The sequence below is a fragment of the Geotrypetes seraphini genome, chromosome 2, assembly GCF_902459505.1.
Source record: "Geotrypetes seraphini chromosome 2, aGeoSer1.1, whole genome shotgun sequence".
Lineage (NCBI taxonomy): Eukaryota > Metazoa > Chordata > Amphibia > Gymnophiona > Dermophiidae > Geotrypetes > Geotrypetes seraphini.
The window spans coordinates 129,869,513-129,888,666 of NC_047085.1; the positions used below are offsets into that span (position 1 = coordinate 129,869,513).

General features: G+C 39.7%; 1 protein-coding gene across 1 annotated transcript in view; it reads right to left on the bottom strand.

Annotated features, from left to right (window-relative positions):
• Nucleotides 1-19,154, bottom strand: part of MEP1B (meprin A subunit beta) — a 77,537-nt gene that overhangs the window by 51,808 nt on the left and 6,575 nt on the right. The window contains exons 2-5 of the mRNA XM_033933843.1: nucleotides 18,303-18,321; nucleotides 6,029-6,079; nucleotides 5,883-5,926; nucleotides 930-1,008 (exon numbers count right to left, since the gene is read on the bottom strand). Of these exons, the coding sequence (XP_033789734.1) occupies nucleotides 930-1,008; nucleotides 5,883-5,926; nucleotides 6,029-6,079; nucleotides 18,303-18,321 (193 nt within the window). The remainder of the gene's footprint in view (nucleotides 1-929; nucleotides 1,009-5,882; nucleotides 5,927-6,028; nucleotides 6,080-18,302; nucleotides 18,322-19,154) is intronic.

Sequence of the window (19,154 nt, forward strand, 5' to 3'; positions counted from 1 at the left end):
AGCAACTTTTAATCTGTCCCCAGCTTTCACATAAACAGAAAGGCAATGAGCAATGATAATTTCTTAAATCAAAAGTCCATAAGTCATTATTGAGATGGCTTGGGGAAATCAACTGCTTATTCCTAAGATAAGCAGCATAAAATCTTTCCAGGTACTTGTGACCTGGATTGGCCACTTTTGGAAACGGGATACTGGGCTTGATGGACCTTTGATTTGTCCCAGTATGGCAATTCTTATGCTCTTATGAGCTGAAAGCAATTTCATAGGTATGCTAAAGGCAGAGCTTGACTGTTAACCCTTGAAGTGATTGCAGATTGTTCTGCATTTTTTGCTCAACACATGCCGATTCATTGTCAATATTTGCCTATACATAAATCAGACAGAGTCTTGGCTAAATCTTGTGACTCCTAAGGCAGAAGTTTATCGTCGAGGCTGACAACATTTTCTTGTGTATTGCAAACTTTTCTCTGTATGTGAATGAATCAAGTTGTCTGTTTTTATATTTTATTGGTTTTAGAAAATGTTTTTCCTCATTGTTTTTGGCTTGTTAATAAATACTACGTTATGCATATTTATTCACCTCTCTAGTTTGCTGGAATTTAATTGGTCCTCCCTTGTTCCCTTTTCTGAAACTTTTATACATTCATAGGGGGGTTTTTTTCTTTTTCTTTCCACCATACCAGTTCCATTTCAGATCTCTAGTTTCCTTTGTTGAATTTGAATAATGTTGTACTTTCTCTTTAAATTCTGAGAACTGTGAAGGTTACTATTATGTGAAGTTTTTTCCTGCTTCTATTTAATTTAAAATGTTACTGTAGGCTCCATTTTAATAGATTCTGCTAAATAATCTCTGCAGATTACATTGCCATAATTCCTTTTTTTTTTTTTTTAATACAATAAATAGAAATTTGTTATAAAGGTGTACCTACCCAAGCTATCCTCCAAGTAGTACGGGACTGGTAATGGCCATCTATATTGTTCACCAATAATAGAGTTTCTTTCACTTTTCTATAAGAGAACAGCAAGTAAAACAAAGTGTAAAATATATATTCATGAATGACCATGTGCATGGGTTATAATGAACTGTACAGCTATTATCTGTGTATGCATTAAAACATGATAACAGGCATGCAATATAAATATGCTTATTACCACAGGAAAAACTCATAGTGCCATTAGAAGTGTGGCCAACTTATTAGTGGCATCACCAGCAAAAGGAGGGCAGCATTGTGGTGGGAAACTGCAAGTATTTCCAGATGTTTCTAGAGTTACCCAGTCTAGACGTAAACAGTTTCTTCAGTTTAAAACAGGAGTTTTAGCTTTAGGAGCTACATTTTCCTTGAAATTTCCTGCAAAATGTTTGATTACTTATTTAGATGTTCAATGTATTTTCTTTTTAGCCTGATCAGCTAGAAAGATTCCTGAATAATAAAAAGCTGAATAATAAAATAAATAAAATAAAAATAATAAAAAGCTGAATAATAAAAAGTTATTAAAGATACAGCTTAAAGTTGAAGCTACTAAGTAGTAGATTTAAACAAATCGAAGAAAATATTTTCTTCACACAATGTGTAATTAAAGTCTGGAATTAGTTGCTGTAGAATGTAGTGAAATCAATTAGCTTAGCAGGGACGGGAGCATGGAGAAGCAAGAGGAGGGACCTAGAAGTAGTGGGTGCTATACAGAAGCTGAAACAGTTAATTGTCAAAGAGGTGGGTCTTCAGGTTTTTTCTGAATGTGGTGTAGTTGTCTCTTTCCTCATTACAGTTAAAATCTTATATTTTATATCCCAATACCCAGTTTCAGTCAGTCCTCATTTATAGGACTCAAAAAAATTTTTTTTTTTTCTTTTTTTCTCTCCTTCTTTATTTTCACCCCCACCCCCCGATGTGTTACTCATAAATGTTCCACAACAAATTTTAATAAAACTTAAAACTTGAAACTTGTCATTCCAGGTTTTTACACCTAGATAAGTTAGCATAGAGTGGAAAATTCGCTTGTAGTGCAAGTATTTTGTGGATGGCAGGTTTAGTTGGATTCTGTTAAGGATTCTTTTTGATGTCGACTAAACAGTAGATAATAATTGGTTGCTGAGTTTCCATATAGAATCTGCACTAAAATCCAGATTTTCCTTTCTGAGCACACTGCCAAGACCCTCATCCACTCTCTTGTCACCTCTCACCTGGATTACAGCAACTTGCTTCTCGCAGGCCTTCCGCTAAACCATCTCTCTCCCATTCGATCTTTTCAGAATTCTGCTGTGCACCTCATTTTCTGCCGGTGTCATTATGCTCATGTTACCCCCCTCCTCAAGTCGCTTCACTGGCTCCTTGTCCACTTCTGCTCCTCAATATCTCTCCTATCTCCCCCTATACTCCGCCCCAGGAACTCTGTCCATCAGGCAAGTCTCTCTTGTCTGTTCTTTTCTCCTCTGCTACCAACTTCCAGTTCTGTCCCTTCTGTCTTGCTGCACTACACACTGCTGCACTACACACTAATGGCAGCACATGCCTGGGACAACCTGACTCTGTACATTAGGCTCCATCTCTGAAGGTATTCAAATACAGGCTAAAGACCCACTTTCTTGAAGATGCTTTTAAATCCTAACCTCACCGACTTGTACAGCAACATATTTGTCTGTCATTCCCTCTGTAGTCCCTTACCCTCTCTACCTTTTTATCTAGGGTTAGCAAATGTCCAGATTTACCTGAATATGGCCACTTTTTATAGGGCATGTCCAGGCATCTGGATGGCTTTTCAAAATCCAGCACTTTATCCAGGTTTTGAAAAGCTTCCAGCTTGGGAGCCACGTCGGAAAGGCATCATGTGCATGTGCAGGTGTGACACAGTGACATCACGTGCACGCGCACACGAGCGCGACAGCATCGCGTCACACCTGCGCCTGCACAGATGCTTTGCCGACGCGACTCCCAAGCAGGAGGCCAGGTTGAGGGGGCGGGGGCTGGGGCATGACCTGGGTGGAACGTGGTGGGGTCATGGAGAACTGGGCGGGCCTGGAGCCTGGGGTGTGGCTTACACCTAACATCTGCTTACTAACAAGATTAAGTGTAATGAACTGTGTGTTCCATATCCACACCTATCCCATGAGCAGGTTTGAGTAACGAGGAGAATCTGTATATGTTTTTGTTTTTAGTGGGGTTTTTTGTATGACTGTAGGAGAGAAGAAAAGCTGTTGTATATAGCTGGCCATCCCTTTGAAATGGTTGAAGCTGTATCCTCCATTAACTGAAGGACAGTAAAGATTCTGGTTTCAGCAAAAGGACTGATGTGAAGAGATTGCTGCTGGACTAACCAGATAATTAGGATGTCCAAATACCAACTTATGACGGGTTTTGGACAATTTTAATTTTTGTTTATGAGCCCCATTCTATAACAAAATCTGGGTGCCCAGATGCCATAATGCCGTATATAGCGCCTAACATCTGGCACCAACTAGAACAGCACTTACCCCCCTCTTCTATGAAATCGCGCTAGCGGTTTTTAGCGCAGAGAGCGGCGCTGAATGGCCCGCATTGCTCCAGATGCTCATAGGAACTCAATGAGCGTCTGGAGCAGTGCAGGCCATTCAACACGGCTCTCTGCGCAAAAAAAACCAACGCTAGCGCGGTTTCATAGAAGAGGGGGTTAAGTGTGATTCTACAAGGTGCACATAATGTTTATAAAATCGCACTAAGCGCCTTCAGTGCATTGCATAAACTTTTAGACACACCCATTTTAAAACAGGCCTAAATGCCTGCACTTTTGTGCATGAATTGGGCATATTACATTACATTACATTACATTACATTAGGGGTTTCTATTCCGCCATTACCTTGCGGTTCAAGGCGGATTACAAAAGGTTAATTTAAAAAGGACAGAATTACAATGATTATCTAGAGAGGTAAGTTGTAGATCTTAAGGGCATTTAGAGGTCGTGTTGTTATTGCTGTTTCAGGAATTTTTTGAAAAGTGTGGTTTTTATTTCTTTTCTGAATGTCTTATAGTCTGGGGTGGTCATCAGAAGGTTGGAGATCTGGTTGTCCAGTCTTGCGGCTTGAGTGGCTAGGAGGCCGTCGTGTAGTTTTGTTCTTTTTACTTCTTTGATTGGGGGGGGTATGAATGGGGAGTGCGTTTTTCTGTGTCTGGTACTGGGTGCTTGGATGAGGCGATTGTTCAGGTATGATGGGCTGTCTCCGTGTAGGGTTTTAAATAATATGCAGTAGAATTTGAAATGGATTCTTTCTTGGATTGGGAGCCAGTGTGAGTTGATGAAGGCTTCAGTGATGTGGTCATGTTTTTTCAATGAGAAGATGAGTCTCAAAGCTGTATTTTGGATTGTTTGGAGTTGTTTTATCGTAGTTGCAGGACATGGAAGGAAGAGTATGTTACAGTAGTCCAATATACCTAGTATTAGTGATTGTACTATAAGTTGGAATTGTGTTCTTTCAAAGAATTTTCGGACTTGTCTCAGGTTTCTCATGATTGCGAATGATTTTTGAATTGTTTTGTTTATTTGCGGTTGCATTGTGCAGCATCTGTCTATGGTCATGCCTAGTAGTTTTATGGTGGTTTGGATGGGATATTTGGTTGCGTTTATGTCTAGGTTGGTTGTGGTTTGGATCTTGTCATTTTCTAGGAGGATGAATTTGGTTTTGTCTTGGTTGAGTTTAAGTTTGTGATTTTTCATCCAGGTTGTGACTGCTTCAAGTGTTTGGTGAAGTTTGTCTGTCTAGAACAGTGGTCTCAAACTCAAACCCTTTGCAGGGCCACATTTTGGATTTGTAGGTACTTGAAGGGCCGCAGAAAAATTAGTTAATGTCTTATTAAAGAAATGACAATTTTGCATGAGGTAAAACTCTTTATAGTTTATAAATCTTTCCTTTTGTCTAAGTCTTAATAATAATATTGTAACTTGTAGCTAAAGAGAAATATGATCAAGAAACTGTTTTATTTTACTTTTGTGATTATGATAAACATACCGAGGGCCTCAAAATAGTACCTGGCGGGCCGCATGTGGCCCCCGGGCCGCGAGTTTGAGACCACTGTTCTAGAACAATGTGCATCACATTTAGGAATACCCATGATCCACCCATTACCTTCTTCTGGTCATGCCACCTTTTCAAATTTGCACACTAGAACTGGCACATACTTTTTATAGAATTGTGCTGTCATGCACATAACTTTTCATTTTTCCAATTAGCATAAATTATCAGATGTTAATTGCCAATTATTGGTGCAAGTTAGGCCAATTAATCAAATAATTTGTACGCCATCAATTTGCACACACAACTTATAGCACCAAATACAGAATTTGGGGGTGCTCCCCATGCGTGCCTACAAGGAAGCACCAATTTTTAGAATTGCCACCTTAAGTTTAAGTATCAAATTTGTCATTTAACACGTGCTAGCATGTTAATGCATGTAAATAAACAGACTAGTTGATTTGGAGCAAGCTTGAAATGTAAAGTTGTACAAGGGAAAACCGATTACCACTAATATCTACAGGCAACCAAAAGATAATATCTACAGGCAACCATAGTTAACTCAGGCTATGCATTCATACTCCTGAACCCTACAAAAATTACAATTAGAGGGCTGATTTCCATAAGTCGTTAAGTCCATAATAGAGGGTTTTGGAAATAAGCTCTTCAGTTGCGGGTCAAATCGTTCGACAGCTAAAATTCACCTGTTCATAAAATTTATTATAACACCTAAATCTTATCTCTTAGCGTTTTCAATGTATTATGTTCCATAAACAACCTTTATGGTTAATAGAAGTATGCTGTCTATCTGCAGTACCATTCACTTTGAGGCTGGCTGCTCTTTGAAGTGTATAAATCAAAGATAAATGTCTTCTTGCATTTTTTAATATCTGAACTCACCTCATCAATTTTGATGTCTCCTTCAAAAAGATTCAAACCTAAAGCTACAAGGTAGGGAAGACAATATTTATGAACACTTTTATTTCTAATTATTAAAAAAAAAAAATGGTTTCAAGTTACATAATAATAGAAAACTAAAATGAAACCTTCATTGATGTCAAAAATGTCTTGATCCTTTCCAGCATCTACATCAGTTTCTAGAAAACAAAGGAAAGAGGGGTGTTAATTTTTCAGTAATGTCGTGGAAGTAATGCATGGAACAGATTTGCATACTAAGGAAGCAGTGCTTGCAAATCTCTTTCTTGCATATTCATTGTGGATATCCTGAAAACCTGGCCTGCATATGGACCTCAAGGACCAAAACTTAGTAGCCTTGGCTTACAAGATGCAACAGGAAGCTGAAACACCCTGCAGGAGTGTCCAACTTTGGTCCTCACCAGGTCAGGTTTTCAGGACTACCCCAATGAATATATATGAGATCTATTTGCATACAATGGAGGCAGTGCATGCAAATAGATCTCATGCATAATTATTGAGGAAATCCTGAAAACCCGACTAGCCTGTGGCCCTCAAGAACTGAGGTTGAACACCCCTTTAGTATATGGGGGGATTCTTTTTTTTTTTGTGGGGGGGGGGTTGGGGGATTGTGCCCACAGTTTTTCAGTAGTAGTATCAAGAACATAAGAACTGCCACTGCTGGGTCAGACCAGCGATCCATCGTGCCCAGCAGTCCGCTCACGTGGCCTTAACTGAGACTAGCCCTACCTGCGTACGTTCCAGTTTAACAGGAACTTGTCTAACTTTGTCTTGAATCCCTGGAGGGCGTTTTCCCCTATAACAGCCTCAAGAAGAGCATTCCAGCTTTCCACCACTCTCTGGGTGAAGAAGAACTTCCTTACGTTTGTACGGAATCTATCCCCTTTTAACTTTAGAGAGTGTCCTCTCGTTCTCTCTACCTTTGAGAGAGTGAACAACCTGTCTTTATCTACTAAGTCTATTCCCTTCATTATCTTGAATGTTTCGATCATGTCCCCTCTCAGTCTCCTCTGTTCAAGGGAAAAGAGGCCCAGTTTCTCTAATCTCTCACTGTACGGCAACTCCTCCAGCCCCTTAACCATTTTAGTTGCTCTTCTCTGGACCGTTTCAAGTAGTACCATGTCCTTCTTCATGTACAGTGACCAGTGCTGGACGCAGTATTCCAGGTGAGGGTGTACCATGGCCCGGTACAGCAGCATGATAACCTTATCCGATCTGTTCGTGATCCCCTTCTTAATCATTCCTAGCATTCTGTTTGCCCTTTTCGCCACCGCCGCACATTGCGCGGACGACTTCATCGACTTGTCGACCAATACTCCCAAGTCTCTTTCCTGGGAGGTCTCTCTAAGTACCGCACCGGACATCCTATAGGCGTGTATAAGATTTTTGTTACCGACATGCATCACCTTACACTTATCCACATTAAACCTCATTTGCAATGTTGCGGCCCATTTCTCGAGCGTGTTTATGTCACGTTGCAGGTCTTCGCAATCCCCCTGCGTCTTCACTACTCTGAATAACATCTGCAAATTTAATCACCTCACTCGTCATACTAATTTCTAGGTCGTCTATAAATATGTTGAAGAGCACGGGTCCAAGCACTGAACCCTGCAGCACTCCACTCATGACGTTTTTCCAGTCCGAGTATTGTCCATTCACCCCCACTCTCTGTTTCCTACCTGCCAGCCAGTTTTTAATTCACATAAGTATTTCACCCTCGATTCCATGGCTCGCAAGTTACATTCAGGCACAGTAAGTATTTGTAATGTTTTACCTTGCTACAGCTTGTGATAAGAGAGTTTTTGGCCAGTCTTGGGTTTCTGACAACTTCATCTTAGTGTATTATGGGACCTGCAGCCAGTGGCAAAGTAGTGGGGGGGAGGGAGACAGATGGACCTGGGCGCCATCATGATGGGGGACTAGCACCTTCCTACCTTCTACCACACTTCACGCTACACAACCCCAAACGAACAACCAGAAACAGAAACATCTTTACATACCCAAAGATCACAGGCTGCAAATACAAATCCTTCCTGGACAGAACCTTCATGTTCCAAGAAAGCAGACAGCAATCCTGGCTGGGAAACTACATAAACAGAGCCAGACAGACCTACGGCGCATACCGAAAATAAATTAAGACCGTTCTATTTGACAAATTCAACACCTAAACAATGACCTTCTCTCTCTTTGATATTTCCCTTCACAAACCTGATGTAATTTCTCATGTAACTCCAACGCCTCATGTAACACTTCTCATATAACCCCAATTTTTATGTAACATTTCTCCTCTTGCATTCTGTAATTCACCGATTGTCCAGCCTTCTTTCAATGTGAACCGCCTAGAAGTCTTTCGACTATGGCGGTATAGAAAAATAAAGTTATTATTATTATTAGCTCTCCTCCTTTCTGCCCCTCATTTTTTCCCACATCTCCCCTGCTGTGTGCACACCTTCACTTGGGGGGGAGGCCATTGTACCTCTAGCTCTTCACCAGAGCGAGCAGTCCTGTGTGCACCAGCGTTGGCTCTCCCTGTGACATCACTTCTGGGTCCCACGACTAGGAAGTGACGTCAGAGAGAGAGGCGACGCCTGCGCAGGCAGCAAGTTGGAGATGCTGCTTGTGCTAGGGAAGTTAAAGAGGTACAGGGGAAAGGAAGAGGCATGCATGCATGTGGCGGGGGGAGCAGGAGGGGCACCACCACTCTGGGAACTTCCCATCCTTGCTACACTACTGCCTGCAGCACTGATTTCAATGGATAATCAAATCCTATGCTGCTTTGGAAAGTAAGTTTAAAACTAGGACTGACCAAAAAGTCTCCCTCCTGAAATGGGTAACTTGGCAGCTCTGCTCCTCTGGGGAAAAAAATCAGGAAAAACAGCAACTGAACAGAGAGCAATTAACCTACAATATTGAACCTCTAATAAAATAGAACACCACCATCTAGTGGTCTTAAAAGAGATTGCAGTTTTCAATGCAGGAGAAGGGTTGTGGCTCACTGATTGAGCTGCTGCCTCTGCACCCAGAGGTTGTCAGATCAAATCCTGGTGCTGCCCCTTGTGACCCTAGGCAAGTCACTTAATCCTCCAGTGCCCACCACTTTAAATGTCAGCTTTGAGATGCCAAAGCAACAAAAAGGCAGTATACAAGTCCCCATTCCCCTTCCCTTAACTTATGACTGTTGTGTCACAAGTTTTCCCCTTATAATGACTGAAAAGCATGACCTCAAAAGTTGTGCTATGAAGTGTGGAATCTGCGCAGATTGGAGTTTGCCATTACCTTCTTTTGACTTATAGACAGGGCCGGATTAAAGCATAGGCCCAGTAGGCAAGTGTCTTGGGCCTAAGGAGGTCAGGGGAGCCTGACACACTGCTACCTGTACTCACTATCCCCAAAGGGAGAAAAGACCAATATCTCCCCACTCCCAACAGGCTGATGATGATGTCTCTGCTGCTGTGGTGGCAAAAACAAAGAAAAAGACTTTGCGGGGCCACACTGTTCAAGTTTGTGGCTGCTGGCCCTAACCCCTCTGACGTAATTTCCTATTCCAGAGTAGGACCAGCAGCCGTGAGCTTGAACAGTGCACCCTTGCAAAGTCTTTTTCTTTATTTTTGCCACTACACACTAATGGCAGCATTTGTGGGGATGGGGCTGTTGGGAGGAGAGAGCAGGTAGACACTAAATAGAAGGGGGAGAAAGAGACAGACTCTGGATGAGGTAGAGAGAGGGGCAGATGTTGAATGGAAGGGGGAGGAGGGGGCAGATGCTGAATAGAAAGGAGAGGAGGGGAACAGGCACTGGATGAGGGTGAGAAAAGTGACAGATGCTAGATAGAAAGAAGGAGGAAGGGGCAGATGCTGGATGAAGTGGAGTGAGACGACTCTCCCTCTGATGTCACTTCCTGGTCCCACAAGACCAGGGCAAGCAGCAAGTTGCAGATGCTTCTCGCACCGGCAAAGAGCCAAATAGGTACAAAGGGGTAGAGAGGAGGAGAGGTGCCCCTACCAGGATGGTACACGGGGCAATCCGCTCCCCCCTTACTATGTCACTGGGGAGAGGAGAGGGCTTTGAGCAACAAAGACTGCCACCCTATTGTTGTACATTCTGTCAATCCATTTGAAGCAAGTTAATATGGGGCAGCATACAATATATGTGTTAGAGGCTACTGTAATCTTTGAGAATTTCTCCAAGTTGAATGAAGGGCCATTGTCTGAAACAAAAATTTTTGGTAACCTTTATACTGAAAAAAATTTCCACAGCTAAGCAATAGTAGTTACATCCGAATCAAACAGGCTTTAGAAAAAACCATAGCACAGAATATTCAATGATCGGACTTACTACTAATATAAACTATCACTTAGATCACCACAATTCAGTCATTCTTTTTTCTTTGGATTTATCAGCTGCGTTTGACACTATAGATCATACTTTACTTCTAGATAGATTAAAATCTATCGGCGTTTGTGACCAAGTCTTACAATGGTTTTTTTCTTTTCTAGCCAACCGACAAAACACAATTCATTTCAATAATTCATGCTCAAAACCTTTCTCTTTTAGCTATGGAATTCCCTAAGGATCTATACTATCCCCATTACTGTTCAATATCTTCCTTTCGCCATTATTGAGTCTATGCCAATCTATCGGCTTTACATCATGTACTTATGCAGACGATATTCAATTGTCTCACCCTTTAAATCCTGAACACATAGAAGAAATTTCTCAGATCAACAAAAAAACTCGATATAATTAGAAATTGGCTTGCTGTGAACAGATTAGCATTAAACATCCATAAAACAAAAGCAATACTTTTCTTATGGAAACAAGGAATAAAGTTAGCTACTCCCTTAATTATCAATAACATTCATATAGACTTAGTTTCTTCATTAAAAATACTAGGGGTTATTATTGACGAAAATCTTTCTTATCATGAACATATAGGTAACACAGTTAAATCTTGCCTAACTGGGAGACTCACTAACCAAACAGATTAAAGAAGGAGAAAAGAATATAAAAATTCAAAAACAAACAATAGAGGAACATAAACAGGAAATTTCCACTATTAAAGAAAAAGTAGGAGAAATTGAAAAAGAAGTAATAATGATTAAACAAGTTCAAACTACGATAATAAAGGATAATCAAATTATAAGAAGAAAGTTGGAAACAATGGAAAATAATTATCGGACTAATAACCTCCGCTTGCTGAATTTTCCAAAAGTTCCATCTATAAACCCAAGGGAGATGATAAAAAAGTACTTTATTGAGATATTAAATATTCCTGAGGAATCATTACCCCCTCTCACTCGGGTATATTATTTGCCTAACAAAGTAATAAATCAGCAAACGGAGAATCAGAAACAGGAAACACAAGATCTTCAACAAGATTTGACAGCAATTCTGGAAGTATCAGATAAAGATTTGGCTAAACCAGCAACTCTTTTACTATCTGTGGCGTTGCTGCCAGATAAGGATTGGATACTAAAAATGTTCTTTAAGAACAAAAATAAGGAATTTCTGGGCTTGAAAATTCAAATATTTCCAGATGTTAGTAGAGAAACCCAGAGTCGTAGACGTCAATTCCTTTTGATGAAAGCAGGAGTTGCACAGCTGGGTGGTATTTTCTTTTTACGCTTTCCATGTAAATGTATAATAAGGTATCGAGATAATAAATATGTGTTTTTTGAACCGGCTCAACTTACAGCTTTCTTGACGCAGAAACGTTTGGAGAAAGAAGGAAGAACGACAACAACAATGTAATAGTAACAACTAATGGACTCGATAAATAGAATAAGCTCCTTAAACCAGTCACTAGATACCTTTTTCTTGTATAGATTTATTAATGGATTTCCTTAAAGTTCACTCATAAATTCTTGGATCATTATTTGAGGACTTGAGATTGTTAGATTTAGAGATTTTTAGTATTATGGAAATTAATTTCTTCTATTATTATGAATGATTAGACAATCTTTCTGTACAAAATGTTTTGATTTTGTTAAAATTTTAAAATGATAAATAAAGAATTTAAAAAAAAAAAAATCTTGCCTCTATCGTTTGCGTATGATTCGTTCAATCTCCAAATTTTTGGAACCCAAATCTTTAAATATTCTAATTCACTTGCTGGTTATAACAAAGCTCGACTACTGCAACTTATTACTAATCAACACAACGCAAAAAGAAAAGAAACGTTTACAGATAATTCAAAATATCGCCGTCAAACTTTTACATAAAGATAAAAAATATGACCATGTAACTCCTTTTTTGATTGAATCACATTGGCTCCCCATTAGCCATCGAATTACTTATAAAATTTTGCTTTTGGTATTCAAAACTCTATCTACGAGTGAACCATTATTTATAAATCGGATGCTCATCCCGCATAACTCAACACGCACTCTTCGATCTTTAGCGCAAGGATTATTGGCAGTTCCTTCTTTAAAAGTTGTAGGTACTAGACGTCATGACATGTTTTCTATAGTGGCCCCTCAAACTTGGAACTCCCTACCACAATACATTAGAGATGAAAAAGAACTCAATCATTTTAAAAATAAACTAAAAACCTATCTTTTTAAGGATGCCTTTAGTCTCTTAAAATAAACATAATTTAGGCAGTGTAGTTAAGTCATCCCTCCTTATGTTTTCTCCCTGAATGTTCTCTCCTTTTTAAAAAACATTAACGATGTAACTTTTCCCTTTTATCCTTTCTGTATTTCTGTTAAGTTTGTTTATGAATCTGTTTTTTACCCTGTTTTACTTAATATTATATGTATGTTTTTTAACTTGTTTATATAATTCGTTGTAATTCGCTTGGTAAACTATGGATAAGTGATTCATCAAATTAATAAATAAACTTGAAACTTGGTTTCAGGGGCAGTGAGAGACAAGGGGAATACAATTTTTATATGTAACATGGTTCTTTATACTGTCAAGTGTACAAAGTCATTTTCAAAGGAAAATACCCCATAGGAGGGATATGCATTCATTTAAAATAACAGCAGGAAGGAACTTCCAGTTTGATCTACTACAACCACAGGAACATCTGCACATGAAGAGTTATTTTGCTGGGGATTTACAATAAGTAGAGGAGCAACTTTGAGTCCCAAGAGTGGTGAACTTCATGGGAGCGTTGATTTCTTCTAAAGCCGTAGCACCACCAGGAACCCATTTCCTGATGTCCACTTTATTGAGACCTAAAACTTTTACACTGGAGACTCATTGGCAGGATATTCTGAGACTAGAGCAGTCTTCTACTGGACATATGGAAACCATTTCACAGAAAATATATATGGTGGTACACCAGCAGATATCTGTGGTATGAAACAGCATATCTCAGATACAGAAAAGTGTTTATCTGATGTTCAACTAAGGCAAGATATTATGATAAAGGATATTTCTTTTATGCATTGGAATACTGGAAAATTCCAATACGAGGAAAAATCTGAGATTTATAAACTTCTGCAAGTACTAACTGTATCTGCTTTAGATATGTACAAAATGTTTGTTACAATAGTTTTGAAAGCGTCCATTGAATCAGTTCACCAATTTCCATAGCGTACCATCTCCCACAGGCAAAGAAGAGAGAAGGTACAGTACATATTTCTAGAAATAGAGAGTCTGGATTTAACTGAGTATCTTTGGAGATCAGATTCAGACCCTGTGGTGGCTACTTTATTGATTTGAAGGTGTAGAGATCTTTATTCTTCCAATATCATCATGGTACAATCAATGATTCAATGATGATATTGGAAGAATAAATATCTCTACACCTTCAGATGTGTTTGTGGACACTTTTTTAGTGCACATCAATCTTCTTTGGACAATCCCATTCTTGGTTTCTGGTATTTCATTCGTGGTTTTGTTGTTTCAATCAAGTTTATTAAAGTTTTGATTTGAATGCAATATCAAGTAATTTCCCTGTTTTGTGGCTACTTTATTGATAACTTACTACACTAGGGTATAGTCCCCTAATGGGAAAATATCACAAAATAATAATTATCACAGTATTCCCATATATCTGAAAAAGTGTAAATCACTTATATCTTAAAAAGTGTCTGTGTAGGAAGAGGCCTCAGTAACGGAGCCCACGCACAGTCGTATTCACAGACTGAGATATTCGGCGTGGTTGTGCTGCTCCTTGACTCCAATCATCGGCCTTCTTCCTATGTTTATATGTGTATTCTATCTATAATTACTCAATAATAAATATAATAAAAATAGGTATTCTTATTAGTGTCATATGAATCAATATCTTTTTTTATCTTTTTTAATGCTAATATCGTTTTTTCTTTTATAGTATATCTACACTCTTTCATCTCATTACATTCAATAGAGACTGAACTGACAGAAATTTCAAACAAATCTAGTTTAGCTGTTATTAAACACTTTGGTAATGAAAAAAGTACTTAGCTTTAACAATGCTTGTGTATCAGAGAGATATCTGATACAGTGCTTGTGTATCTCTCTGATACACAAACACTGTTAAAGCTAAGTACTTTTTTCATTACCAAAGTGTTTAATAACAGCTAAACTAGATTTGTTTGAAATTTCTGTCAGTTCAGTCTCTATTGAATGTAATGAGATGAAAGAGTGTAGATATACTATAAAAGAAAAAACGATATTAGCATTAAAAAATATATTGATTCATATGACACTAATAAGAATACCTATTTTTATTATATTTATTATTGAGTAATTATAGATAGAATACACATATAAACATAGGAAGAAGGCCGATGATTGGAGTCAAGGAGCAACACAACCACGCCGAATATCTCAGTCTGTGAATACGACTGTGCGTGGGCTCCGTTACTGAGGCCTCTTCCTACACAGACACTTTTTCAGATATATGGGAATACTGTGATAATTATTACTTTATTGATAACACATTTGGATCCAGAAAAGGACTGGCTTCTAAGAATGTTTTTCTAGCTAAAGACATAGGGCTCCTTTTACAAAGCTGCGCTAGGGCCTTAACGCGTGGAATAGCGCACGCTAACTTGCCGCATGTGCTAGCCACTCCCACTTCCTTTTGAGCAGGTGGTAGATTTCTGGCTACCGCACACTATAGCGCGCGCCAATCCGGTGCATGCGATAAAACCGCTAGTGCGGCTTTGTTAAAAGAAGCCCATAATCTTTATGAATGCAAAGGTGTAATTTTTTCCAGACATGTCTAAAGATACACAGAAGAAAAGGCAACAATTTTTGTTACTTAAACCAGCTGGTTGAAATTGGGGGGCTCTATTTTTCTTCCATTCCCGTGTAAATGTCTAATTAAATATAAAGGTGTTCACTATGGGTCTCCTTTATTAATATGAATAGCGCTGGCTAGAGCAGTAAATGAACCAAACTACATAGGGATTTAAAGGGCTTCAGAGCATTTGCCTCACAACACTCACTAACACAGCTTGTTAAAAGAGGCCATATATTTTTTTATGTACCACAACATCTATCTAACTTTGTGGCCTCTAAATCTTTGGAGTTTCAGATGGTTGCCATACTCCCTGTTGTGGTTATGACTAGTTCACCTGCTATTTAGGGTGCTAATAATCACATTAACTTAAATTATGCCACTGTTATAAACATGAATGTCTTATATTTCTTCTTTGCTATTTCTTGTACAGTGGTACCTTGGATTACGAGCATAATCTATTCCAGGAGCATGCTCGTAATCCAAAATGCTCGTTTATCAAAGCGAGTTTCCCCATAGGAAATAATGGAAACTCGCTTTGATGCATTCCCCCCCCCCCCACGAGAACTGGCATTGCTGTCCCCGAAGGCCCCCCTGCAATCCAGCACACCCCCCCCCCCCCCCCGCAATTCGGCACCACCCCGCCACGATCCGTCACCCCCCCTGATGCGATTGGGCACCCCCCGCCATGATCCGGCACCCCCCCCCGACGCAATTGGGCACTCCCCCGCCACGATCCGGCACCCCCCCGATGCGATTGGGCACTCCCCCACCACGATCCGGCACACCCCCCCCCCGATGCAATTGGGCACCCCCCGCCACGATCCGGCACTCCCCCTGCGCTTCTTACCCTCATCTGGGCACCGGCACCAGCATGTCCTGTGCTTGGTGCCGGTGCCCGAAGATCGGCCTTCTCTTCTGCTGGGCCTTGAGCATTTGCACCCGGTGCCCAGATGAAGGTAAGAAGCGATGGGGGGGTGCCCAATTGCGGCGGGGGGGTACCCGATCATGGCAGGGGGGTGCCCAATCGCAGCGGGGGGGGGTGCCGGATCGCGGGGGGGAGGGTGCCGGATTGTGGGGGGGCGCTCGTAAATCGAGCCATGCTCAGGTTTCCGAGGCACCGATTTTGCAAATGTTTTGCTCGTCTTGCAAAACATTTGCAAACCGGTGCACTCGTAAACCGAGGTACCACTGTATTTTGTGGAAGGGTTCTTCTCTCATTATCTTAAGGACTAGTAAGGTTTTGGAGAAATCTATTATTTCCTTTTGGACATTATGTAAGAATGTATCTTAAACTTCTTTTCTGTAACAAGTTTTATTTTACTTGTGATTACAATAAAAATTTCAATACATATAAAAATTTTAAAAAAATCTTACAAAATGAAAATGCAAATATATGGGATTTTAAAATCTAAACTGATAGATTACAATATGAAGGGCCACTGAAAAGTTATCTGCCCAACCAAGCAGAGAATGATGTGGAACCATTAAATTTACAAGTCATTCCACACTTTTCTCAACCCTTTTTGTTTCAATTATATAAAATGAAACAAATTTGCAGTATTTATAACAGTTGACCATAAGTGCATTTAATCCTTTAAATATATTTCAGTACCCTTCTTTTTTGCTATGGATTTTTAAAAAAATCAAATTTTAATGATTGAGAATTGAACGAGAAGATTAGGGGTCTCAAGTGCTAAAGAGCAAAGTGACTGTAAAAGTCTTAAAACATACAACACAGAATTTCAGGTGCTCTGCTCTTTCTTATGTAGCACACTTTTGCAAAGTACAGTTACTTTGCAAAAGTACAGTTAATGGTAGTAAACTTGTGTGAAGTGTACTTTGCATAAAAGATTATTTACATTAACCATTATTGAAGTGCTGCGATGTAAAATCGAGCAATGAAACAGAAACAGAGAAACATGATGACAGATAAAGGCCAAATGGTCCATCAAGTCTGCCCATCCATAGCATTCACTATTTCCTCCTCTTCCTAAGAGATCCCACTTTCTTGAATTCAGATACAGTCTTTGTCTTCACCGGGAGACTATTCCATGCATCTACTACCCTTTCAGTAAAAAATGAGAGGGCATGGGATGAAGCTAAGAGGTGATACTCCTGTGCCTATTACCTCTTAACTTCATCCCATGCCCTCTCACTCTAGAATTTCCTTTCAATTGAAAGAGACTGGCCTCATGCGTATCTGTGCCATAGAGTGGAAATTCCATGTCAACTGGTTCAATTTCAAGGAGGGCCCACACTTGATATCTTTTGTGAAAACAATAAAATGGATCAAATAAAGGGGCCCCTAACTTTGGACCTGGTTGAAATCATGCACTAAAACTTTGGATACCTTCATTAGAGGTCCCAACATATCCCTTGAAAAAATTTCAGCAATATCTGAGATGGTTGAGGGGGGAGTTCTGGACCACTTGACATGGAATGATCCATGGGTATTTTAAACATGTCTACTGCATCTCTCCCGCTTTTCCTCCCAAATATACTGTACATATTGAGATATTTGAGTCTGTCCCCATACGCCTTAAGATGTAGTAGACCACTGACTATTTTAGTAGCATCAAATTAATAGCAAAGTTATAAAAAGTAATGGAGGGAAAAGCATTGTGGGCCTGTTTTTGCAGCTCTTTTTTTCTTGAACTGCTGTTAGAGAGAAAAAAAACTCTTTGTGAAGTTTGGCAGTAGACAGATTTAAAGGGGTCTGGTGGCTCCTGGACCCAAAAGCCCTACTTTTCCCATCCCATAGTGGGGGCATAAAAGCCACAAGACCCTCTAACAAAGCCACACACCTTACATAAATCAGTGTGAGTATCAGTCTGGCCTCAACCCTGATCCATCATTCTCCACCAGAACCTTGACATACCACAAGGAGTCAAGGGACAATAGGGGCAGGGGAAATTCCCACTTTTTTATTTTTAATGGTGGCACTACTCAAAACCCAATGATAGTCTTTTTTTTTTTTTTTTTACTATCAATAGGGGTTAGACTGCCAAATAAAGGGATCCAGTGGGACTCTGACAGCCTCTATAAATCTTCCTCCCCTTTTTTCACATTTTTGCTTGTTGCCACATCTGGAAACATGCAAGAAATTTCATGCAACATTTATATAAAGGATGTACATGAGCCAACATTTTCACAGATATTCATACTGTAATTCCATAGAAGAGAAAGAACTAAACAGGACTTACCAAAATTTTCTGGAACAGACTGAAAAAGAGAGAGAGAAAAATTACCAAGATATAAAATCCTCCATTCCCTGGTGTTCAAAATTTATGACTCATGTATATTCATTGTGGAAATCCTGAAAACCCAACTAGGTTGTGACACTTGAGGACTGAGGTTGCCCACCCTTATTTTAGACTATGATGATCTGAATTATGATAAAAATACATGGCGTCTAATTCAAACCTTTTATTAAGGTTTGTATCAACTGAATTTTGTGGTTTTATGTGTCAATAAAAAGTAGCAATCAATTAGGCCAGTGTTCTTCAATCACCGGTCCATGGACCGGTGCCGGTCCACAGAAATTTCCTGCTGTTCCACAGGGCCAGCATGTGCATCAGGCCCAAAACTGTGTTCTTCAACTGCTGGTCCACGGTGCGATCAATGCATTGTTAATAAGATTATATTGTGTATATATGAAAAATGAATGGAAAAAATAGTGTTACAATTAGGACTATGGGGGCAGGGTCTGGAGTGGAGATTGGGTAGAGATGGGCAGGGTCTGCCCCACGACTTAGCCCAGTGTTCTTCAACCGCTGGTCTGCAGACCGATGCCGGTCCACAAAATAATTCTTTTATTTCTGCCGGTCCATAGGTGTAAAGAGGTTGAGGAACACTGATCTAGGCTAGGCATTTCTGAACATAATACCCCAAATCATTTATATTCTATTGCACTCTGAGTAAAACAGTCTTTTTGGGAAAGGCAGCTTATACATTTCATAAGTAAATACATAAATAAAAGCTTTATGTGAGTGTATAATACAAGATTTACAATGTCTTATAGAGGAAGTCTGCAAAGAGTTCTATGTCTCTGAAGC